The sequence below is a fragment of the Doryrhamphus excisus genome, linkage group LG20 (genome assembly GCF_037039965.1).
Source record: "Doryrhamphus excisus strain RoL-2023G ecotype Guam linkage group LG20, RoL_Dexc_Guam_v1.1, whole genome shotgun sequence".
Taxonomy (NCBI): domain Eukaryota; kingdom Metazoa; phylum Chordata; class Actinopteri; order Syngnathiformes; family Syngnathidae; genus Doryrhamphus; species Doryrhamphus excisus.
The window spans coordinates 3624874-3635558 of record NC_136376.1 but is presented as its reverse complement, the minus strand read 5'-3'; the positions used below and the strand labels follow the sequence as shown (position 1 = coordinate 3635558).

The 10685-nt window shown below is 39.2% G+C and overlaps 1 protein-coding gene across 5 annotated transcripts in view; it reads right to left on the bottom strand.

Annotated features, from left to right (window-relative positions):
- Positions 1-418: 418 nt before the first annotated feature.
- Positions 419-10685, bottom strand: part of ccser2a (coiled-coil serine-rich protein 2a) — a 46590-nt gene continuing 36323 nt past the window's right edge. For 2 of the 5 annotated variants that reach the window (XM_078787359.1, XM_058058270.2), the window contains one exon: positions 419-2301. In XM_078787359.1, the coding sequence (XP_078643485.1) occupies positions 1834-2301 (468 nt within the window). In that variant the 3' untranslated portion in view covers positions 419-1833. Of the gene's footprint in view, positions 2302-8354; positions 8395-10685 lie in introns of all 5 variants that reach the window. The other 3 variants (XM_058058271.2, XM_058058272.2, XR_009120354.2) reach the window with 3 other exon arrangements.

Below are 10685 nucleotides of genomic sequence, written 5' to 3'. Positions count from 1 at the left end.
TGACTCTTCTATCTGGTTATTTACACTTTTATCTCATTATTATGACTTTCTATCTCATAATGTTGACTTATCTCATAATTTTGACTTTTTATCTCATTATTATGACTTTCTATCTCAAAAGTTTGACTTTTTATCTCGTAATTTCGACTTTTTATCTCATTATTATGACTTTCTATCTCATCATTTTGCCTTTATCTCAAAATGTTGACATTTTACCTTGTAATTTCGACTTTTTATCTCGTTATTTCGACTTGTTATCTCATTATTATGACTTTCTATCTCATAATTTCTACTGTGTCTAAAAATTTTGACTTTTTATCTCGTAATTTTGACTTTTTTTCTCGTTATTTTGACTTTCTATCTCATTATTATGAGTTTCTATCTCATCATTATGACTTTCTATCTCAAAAGTTCTCTTAATTTTGACTTTCTATCTCATAATTTTGCCTTTCTTATCTCAAAATGTTGACTTTTTATCTTGTAATTTCGACTTTTTATCTTATTTCGACTTGTTATCTCATTATTATGACTTTCTATCTCATAATTTCTACTGTGTCTAAAAATTTTGACTTTTTATCTCGTAATTTAGACTTTTTATCTCGTTATTTTGACTTTTTATCTCGTTATTTTGACTTTTTTTCTCGTTATTTTGACTTTCTATTTCATTATTATGAGTTTCTATCTCATCATGACTTTCTATCTCAAAAGTTTGACTTTTTATCTCTTAATTTCGACTTTCTATCTCATAATTTTGCCTTTCTTATCTCAAAATGTTGACTTTTTATCTTGTAATTTCGACTTTTTATCTTATTTTGACTTTTAATCTCATTATTATGACTTTTTATCTCATAATTTCTACTATGTCTCAAAAGTTTGACTTTTTATCTCGTAATTTTGACTTTGTGATGTCACAACCGGCATCTTTTATGCTTGCAGTATGACAACAAATTGCTTTGATTTTCTTTTGTTATTGTTTCTTTCCCGACGTTTTTGGTGCCATTAGAATATAAACATATAAACAAAATAACCCTACTTTATTGTTCTTTACACCATGGCATAAAAGCGATCGCATTAATTATATGATACGTTTTTTTAATCGGATGGTTTTGACTATTTTTGGATTATTTTCAACTCTTTTTCTATTCTAATATTTTTATTTCTTTGCTATCCGATTCTTTGGCACAGTTGGACGGGATGTACTGGCACAACATAGCATGACTGTTATGTCATCCGTCATTGCAGCTTCGTAATGATAACGACATATTTCATAATGGAAACTAATAATAATAATAATAATAATAAATAATCTAAAACTCCCGCGTTCAATGAAAGAAGGATCGACTCAAAAGTGATTGTACTAGCAAAACGTGCCGTAGCACGGTATATTGTACTCCTTCATAAAAAATCGTGGAAGGGATTGTTATGTGTGCATAAAGGCATAATTTGAGTAGAATATTATTCCGTGTGAAGGTGTACCTCATGTCCAGTCAGATAACCTCCTTCCTCTCTCCACCTTCTCCGTTATGGCGCCTTTCTTTTACGCTGCCTGGTTCCTGGCCTGCGTCCTTCACCCACGGGGCCGTTCAGCTCTCCACAGTAAAGGTCACGTCTGTCTGAGCCGTCTTTAATGTTCCCGTGTGTATGTGTCGGCGGGGGCACGGCCCCGGCGCGAGGACGAGTGTAGCTTTAAATTGAGTTAATAAGTTAGACGGCGGCGGGGGGGGGGGATAAAAGCGACACAAGCGCTCCGCCTCCTTCCGTGCGCATCCACATGATGCTACATATTCCCGAGCTAGTCCGCAGTGATGGCTATTTTGGTTCGCCGGAACCTCCTCAGGGGTTTTTTGGCTTGGGGAGACACGAGCGACCGGGCGTTTTGTTCTCAGAGTTGCCAGGCCGAAGCGGCGAGGTGCGACGCATGTTCGGAAGGTGAGGCCGGGGGCCGGCGTTAAAGGAAGGAAGACCTCTGGACGGAGGGGGCAGCTGCCTGCTTCTGTCAGACGAAGGCTTCAGGGAAGACGACTTGACGGCAGGAAGCAACGCGCCTGTGCGACGGCGAGGAGGTTCCGAGGATGTAGGAACGGGCGGGTGGAGCGGCGCAGCTGCCGTTTGAGCCCCTGAGCTTAAACTGACGAGGTGACTCAGCTTCAGTGCTGACGTGAAGCCATCAAGAGGACCGTCATCATCAAAACGGGCTCCTGCGTCCGTCGTGTCCCTCGTCGAGTCACTGCGGCCCTCGGTGAGAGTTCTTACCGGTCTTCCCGGTTGGGAAGGCTCGCTGAGGTTGAAAGGTATTTGAAGCTGCAGGAAAGAGCAAAGATGAAACCAAAAAGATTAAAAAAAAAATGAAGATAGTTATGAAACGGCATAATGAGGCTGATGGTGAGATGTTTTTTTCATGGTGCTCCAGAAATGACATCTTTTTTTTTTTTTGGAGGGGGGGGGGGGGGGTTGGGGTGTTGATCAGACACTTTGATATTTCTGAGAGGAAAATTCTGAATGAAAGCAGGACGGAATATTCTCCGGTTTTCTTTGACTTGTTTATTTGCCGCTAACATCACAACGTGTTTGCGCTGCCAGTCATTGAACTATTCCTGGATGAGGAGACGCAAAGTCAGACAGGAAGTCCTGAGTCAGCATTTAGAGGAGAGTAACCTTGCCGTGCCGGCGGCTGGAGTCACCTCTTTGGATAAAGATTTAAAGCTTTGGAACGTTTCGGAGACGCACATGGTTGTGACGCGTGGAGCCATTTTTCCCACGAAAAATGTGGAATAATAATATATATAATAATAATATACATAATAAACAAAATATGCTGTATGATATCATATAATTCATTCATCCGGGTCACGCATTTGTGGTACAAAATGACAGTCGTTAACGATTGTAATTTTGCACCACAAGAATGACCTACATGAATGACAATGGAAGCATGTCTAGACACTCTTTTGTGGTCCAAACACGCAGTCGGTAATGACTGTCGTTTTGCCTCGCTTCAACATTTGCAGTGCAACTCTGCAGTCATTAAAAGATATGTTAAGGACTGTCGTTTGAGTAATGCCGAAGCATGGCCAGTCAAGAACGTTTGACTCCTTTCACTCTTTTGTAACGCACTGCAGTTGGTACAATATATTTTAACGACTGTCGTTTTGCCTCTCTTCACTCGTTTGCAGTGCAACTCTGCAGTCATTAAAAGATACGTTAAGGACTGTCGTTTTGTACCACAAACGAGTGATGCCCAAGCATGGCCAGTCAAGAACGTTTGACTCCTTTCACTCTTTTGTAACACACAACTGCAGTTGGTAAAAATTATTTTTAATGACTGTCGTTTTGCCTCTCTTCACTCGTTTGCGGTGCAACTCTGCAGTCATTAAAAGATATGTTAAGGACTGTCGTTTGAGTAATGCTGAAGCATGGCCAGTCAAGAACGTTTGACTCCTTTAACTCTTTAGTAACGCACTGCAGTTGGTAGAATATATTTTAATGACTGTCGTTTTGGCTCTCTTCACTCGTTTGCAGTGCAACTCTGCAGTCATTAAAAGATACATTAAGGACTGTCGTTTTGCCTCTCTTTACTCGTTTGTAATGCAACTCTGCAGTCATTAAAAGATACCAAAACACGCAGGTCCAAAACACACAGTCCTTACGGACTGTCGTTTTTACATCTTTTCACTCTTTAAGGTGCAACTCTGCAGTCATTAAAAGATACCTTAATGACTGTCGTTTTGTACCACAAATGAGTAATGCCGAAGCATGGCCAGTCAAGAATGTTTGACTCCTTTAACTCTTTAGTAACGCACTGCAGTTGGTAGAATATATTTTAATGACTGTCGTTTTGGCTCTCTTCACTCGTTTGCGGTGCATCTCTGCAGTCATTAAAAGATACATTAAGGACTGTCGTTTTGCCTCTCTTTACTCGTTTGTCATGCAACTCTGCAGTCATTAAAAGATACCAAACACGTAGGTCCAAACACGCAGTCGTTAAGGACTCTTTAAGTGGCAACTCTGCAGTCATTAAAAGATACGTTAAGGACTGTCGTTTTGTACCACAAACGAGTGATGCCCAAGCATGGCCAGTCAAGAACGTTTCACTCTTTTGTAACGCACTGCAGTTGATAAAACATATTTTAAGGACTGTCGTTTTGCCTCTCTTCACTTGTTTGCGGTGCAACTCTGCAGTCATTAAAAGATACGTTAAGGACTGTCGTTTTGTACCACAAACGAGTGATGCTGAAGCATGATCAGTCAAGAACGTTTTGCCTCTCTTCACTCATTTGTCGTGCAACTCTGCAGTCATTAAAAGATATGTTAAGGACTGTCGTTTTGCCTCTCTTCACTTGTTTGCAGTGCAACTCTGCAGTCATTAAAAAATATGTTAAGGACTGTCGTTTTGTACCACAAAAGAGTGGTAAAGCCCATGTTCAGGCAAAAACGGTTTCTTGTCTGGACATGCCTCGTCCTTCAGAGGACACCTGGGATCCTGCACCAACCCCTAAGACTTAGGGCTGTCCTATCTAGTCAGATTAGCGCTGTCCTACCTAGTCTTCGAGCAGGAATCATGAATTCTGCTTGAATGAGAGGGAAAACATGAAGAATGCCCTGAGAATATAAAGTATTGCGCAAGGACCAAATTTTTTTGAATTGATCCGGGCCATCATACAATTCCATAAAAACATAAAAACAAATATATTAAAGCCATATTTGGTAAAAAGCTTTTGTCCTACCAAATTAGGGTTTAGGGTTCTATGGTATCTATACAGTATATCAGCTTGTTTTTGTCACTTTACTGTTTCCACAATTTAATGGTCTGCCACCAGCACAATTCAAGTGGAAAATGATTAACCAGTAAAGCAACAATCCTGGCCCCTGCGACCTGGCTGGTCCACGGCGCTACAAGCCGACTTCTTGCAAGCATTCAGGCAGCCGAGGAAGGCTTATTAGATGAATGCCACGCTACAGCTGCTCAGGTCAGAAGAAGAATACAACATTGCAGCAGCAGCAGCATCTCACCGTGCATAAATGCAGCTTCCTGATGACCCGCCACCTCTGCAGCCATCAAATCCTACTTAGGAGACTTGGCTTGTTAGCTTGTTTGAGGGGGGGGGGGGTCTTTACTATATATCCGCCTGAAGCTATCGAAAGCTATTAAAAACATGAACTCTCTTAACGCGGCCATCTCTGAGGATGTGTGAAGATGGGAGTTGGGGGCTCTGATGCACACATGCAGCACACTGAAAGCCGGGTGTGAAGGACCACAGCGCCCTCTACTGGGGTAAAAAGGTATTTCAACACACCTCATCAGTATTTTCATTCATTCCTACTGTACATTTTTTTTTACTTTCTTTCCACTTTTTTTGCTTTTTTTTTTTGCTTTTTTAGGTGCACTCGTCCTAGATGCATCTTTACAAATATAATGTTTTAGAAATGTCTGAACATATTACTATATACATATGCTAGATACAGTATCACATACAACAACGTAACATTAAGGATTTGGACAGGAAGACACAAACAACCCTTGTATCGCACTGTGAGCTAAAATGCTAACAGGCTGAATTTTAAGATTTTTATTTCTTTTGTCGTTCTATCCAGGGGTAGGTCAGTAGCGGTGACATATTCATTAATAAACCATCAGTTTCGTGATTGAATACAGCCTATTATAATTCAAAAATATCATTTTAAAATATCACATTTTATTTGTCTACATTAACCTTTTTCAAGTGTAAAAATAACCAAATAAACTAAAATACGGGCTGCACAGTGGTCGAGTGGTTAGCGCACAGACCTCACAGCTAGGAGACCAGGATTCAATTCCACCCTCAGCCAACTCTGTGTGGAGTTTGCATGTACCCACATTCCAAAAACATGCTAAGTTAATTAGCGACTCCAAATTATCCATAGGTATGAATGTGAGTGTGAATGGTTGTTTGTCTATATGTGCCTGGGATAGGCTCCAGCACCCCCGCGACCCTCGTGAGGATAAGCGGTAGATAATGAATGAATGAATGAATCTTCATACTACATGTTCTTCTTGTAATATTTGGACTTTGTTCCCATAGTATTTCTTTAATATTTAACATATATAACAAGCGGTACAAAATCGAATGAATGAATGAATGAACTAAAATACAAATATAAAGCACACAGAAGACATTCAAAACTGCTACCATGATATATAGTATTATATAGGTGTATTATACTAGGTGTCAGTAATGTTACACTGAATGAAGTAGTGTACATTACAGCAGTACAACACAAGTTTATATGTCTTATTTCCATCTAAGGTGTCTTCTTGTCTCTGATTATGTCTACTATACTGGTAATATGACTATAACTGTGACTATAGGGGTGCTATTTCATGTCAAGAGGGCTCTAATAATGTTAAAAAGCATATTGAAAATAATAAAATAATAAAATAATAAAATAATAAAATAATAAAATAATAAAATAATAAAATAATAAAATAATAAAATAATAAAATAATAAAATAATAAAATAATAAAATAATAAAATAATAATAAATCTAACAATAACAATATTCAATTTATAAGGAATTCTACTTATCACCGATAATTAACCATAATAAAGATTTAAAATGGTTTTCACACTGGCGTAAAAATCAGACAATTTGAATGGAATATTATAAATGTATAAATTTGACTACTAGTAGCAAAGTAAATAGCCAAGTACACTGTAAGTGTACTTGTTTATAGCCTCTCCAGCAGCTATACAACGTCATGTCATACAGGAACAATAATAATTTGCCGTCTGCCGCGCATTAAAAGCTAACATTATGAGCTCCTAACTCCATCATGTAAATAATGGCCACCCCCAAACAACGACCAAGACATCCTTCGATGGCCGCCAAGCTCATACGCTGCTTTATATCTCTCTTTTTAAAAAAAAATACACTTTTAAACGGCCTCCTCTTCACAAATCTGAACACGTAAATAAATATTTCCAGAGTCGCCGGAGGAGTAGAGTGTCATTGTGGCACATCATCATCATCATCATCATCATCACACGAGCACGCTAATGTGGCACCACTCCATTCCCAGGCTGGATTAGACGGCTGTGGCGTTTATAGGCGCTCGTGAAAATGGTGATTTGGACGTGAGAGCGTGGTGCTCTGCTGCTTTAGTGAATCACAAAGACAGTCAATCACCGTCCAATGACACATGTTCTCCCTCCGTTAACCCTTCATCACACCGGAGGAGCACATTTGGTCAACGACGAGGGGCTTCCAAATGCCCCGCCCACCTTTAAAATACCTTTTATATCTTCTCACAACCACTACAAAAGTATTATCGCATTAAATGTATATTAAAAAAGGTAATGTGAATTTACATGACAGGGTGGTCGAGTGGTTAGCGCGTAGACCTTACAGCTAGAAGACCAGGGTTCAATTCCACCCTCGGCCATCTCTGTGTGGAGTTTGCATGTTCTCCCCGTGCATGCGTGGGTTTTCTCCGGGTACTCCGGTTTCCTCCCACATTCCAAAAACATGCTAGGTTAATTAGCGACTCCAAATTGTCCATAGGTATGAATGTGAGTGTGAATGGTTGTTTGTCTATATGTGCCCTGTGATTGGCTGCTAGCGGTAGATAATGAATTTACATGATATTTTAGTAAAATTAGTTTAATGTATTTATTCTTTAAAATATTAAATAAAAAAATTAATTGAAATTAATGTGTTCATGTTTTGCAAAATTTTGTACTGAATTTATAAAATTATCTAAAAATCTAAAATTAGATTTTGCAAGCATTACTGGATTTTAGTGAAAAATATGAATTATTTAAAAAAAAAAAATAACCGGAGGAAAAAAAATGTCTGAATACAAAAATATTTTAAGACTTCCAAAGTTTATCCTGAGCTATTTCTTATTTTATTTTATTTATTTAATGCATTTATTTAAAGCATTTTAAAGCATTTTAAAGCGTGCCCAGTAAAGGTTTAAATGCAGCAAAAAATCAGACCATTGTTGGTGGCGAACGGACATAAAACATGCACCAAAACAAATAAAAAGTGATGCATGCATTGTGCTGACTTCATTTGATGACATGGAACAAATCAAATAAATGGGCTTGTATAGACAAAAGTCATGGGACACATGTCTTTTTGGTTTTTACTACACTGGGTACAACCCGAACACAAGAAGCCGTTTTTATTATCAGTAATGATGATATGTCCCAATACTTTTGTCCTTATAGAATGACGGAAATCAAATCGGATATGATCATGACCGAAATAAATCAAATATAAAAAATGTCACTGGCATGCAGCAGAAAACCAAGAAGAAAAAGAAGGTCATGCTTAAGAAGCACGTTAGAGAGAGGTAAAGGTTCTACTGTACCATGGACGGTCAGTGAAGTACTGCACTAGGTGCTCCACTCCTTGTGTGGGCAGTTAAGATAGCGAGAGCAGCAGATGAAGGAGAGAAAAGAAAGAAGAAGGAGGCACACACACACACACACACACACACACACACACATTCCATCCAGAATTAAAACCCTCCTAAATGAGAAGATCTTCTTTGAATAAGTGTCAGCCCATATCAAACGGCTCGGTTTTAGTTCTGGTAGACCAAGTTCTGGGAGGTCTTTTTTACACAGTTGACCATGTGATCTTCTTAGAGATGTTAGGAAACTAGGTGAGGATCTCTGGTACTGCTAGACACTGATTCAGGTCCGATCTGGAGGACAGGAACTACGAAGTAAGAAGGTTTTGACATGTGGGGTTCCCCAGGGGTCAATCTCGGAACCCTTATTGTTCTATCTGTACATGCTTCCTTTAGGCCAGCGAAGACGCAGCTGCAATGTGTGCTCCTAAATGAGAAGATCTTCTCTGACCCTTCATTCTTGGTTAGGTACCAACAGCTTACTGACTTTGTGTTTGATGCCGTTAAGGGGACAAATGAGATCCATCGTAAACACACACTCAGGCTCGGTTTTAGTTCTGGTAGACCTAGTTCTGGGAGGTCTTTTTTACACAGTTGACCATGTGATCTTCTTAGAGATGTTAGGAAACTAGGTGAGGATCTCTGGTACTGCTAGACACTGATTCAGGTCCTATCTGGAGGACAGGAACTACGAAGTAAGAAGGTTTTGACATGTGGGGTTCCCCAGGGGTCAATCTCGGAACCCTTATTGTTCCAGCGAATATGCAGCTGCAATGTGTGCTAACTATGCTAACTATGCACCGATGGGCCTGCAGATTTACTTTGGCACTGCATCAAATAAACAGATCAGTGTTTGGATGAACGACCACGGACACAAAATAGAAAGTCACCTTCAGGCTCGTTCTCTAGAACCTATCAATCCGTTTAGAAATATGGAAAAAATATGATATAGCTCAAACAGAAATACATTTTTAAATATGTGCCTTTCACGGCTCTCTTAGCCAAAAAGGTTCCCGACCCCTCCCTTAAAGGTATACCGTAAAAAAATATATATATACCATAGTTAATGCCTGTAATTTCCACTAAACAATAAAATCAAAACCTGCTTCAATTTCTGAAGTTCTATTCTTTCCCACTTTCATTTTCTCTCGTTGCACGCACATCATTCCACTTATGCAACGCGCCGCTGGTGGTGGTGGTAGTGATGGTGGGAAACTAAATGTGGCGTTGACGCATTTGTCAGGGAAAAAAAAAAAAAAAAGAGCTGATAGAAATCACAAGAGCACTCCACGACGCTGAAATAAAACCTGGCACGTTCTCCAACAATGCGATGCGTTTATTTTCACCTCCTCTTTTGATTCCAAAGCACCGTGGGGGATTCATGAAAAGAGGAGAACGTAGCTTCTCTTTGTTTCCTTTGTCTTTTTTTTTTTTTTTTTTTTTTGCTTTTCAATTGCGTATTTCCTGCCATGCAATTGTTGTTATTTTTCACCTGCTTTCTATTGTAGCAACACCGCAGCTTTGTTCCTGTGTATTGTGCAATCATAGTATTCGATTTTTAAATACACGTACTGCTATTTGAAAAAAAACTGCTCTGCTGGGTGTGGAATTTTGGGAGGATAAAGTAGATTTGGTGGTCGGCGCGGTGGATGAGTGGTTAGCGCACAGACCCCACAGCTAGGAGACCAGGGTTCAATTCCACAATGCTTATTTGTGTTGTTTTTGTTGTGGTATAGTTGCTTATATATTGGAGTTGTCAGCAAAAAAAAATTGTGTCAAAATGAAAGTTATGCTCGTTTTTTAGTTGGGAACTGATATTTTCCTGAAACTTATCTATGTTCCACTGCTGATTACTAAGTAATGGAAAAAAGTAGAAAGAAACTTTTAAGCGGTAGAAAATGAAAGAAATGAAGAAAGAAAGTGTCAAAATATTAAAAATCTTCATCATCTTTAAGAGACCCGAGTTCGATTCCGCTATTGGCCATCTCTGTGTGGAGTTTGCATGTTCTCCCCGTGCATGCGTGAGTTTTCTCCGGGTACTCCGGTTTCCTCCCACATTCCAAAAAAACATGCTAGGTTAATTAGCGACTCCAAATTGTCCATAGGGATGAATGTGAGTGTGAATGGTTGTTTGTCTATATGTGCCCTGTGATTGGCTGGCCACTGCCTCTCGCTCAAAGACAGCTGGGATAAGCTCCAGCACCCCCGCAACCCTTGTGAGGATAAGCGGTAGAAAATAAATGAATGAATGATCATCGTTTTGTGATTATTGAAAATTAAACAATA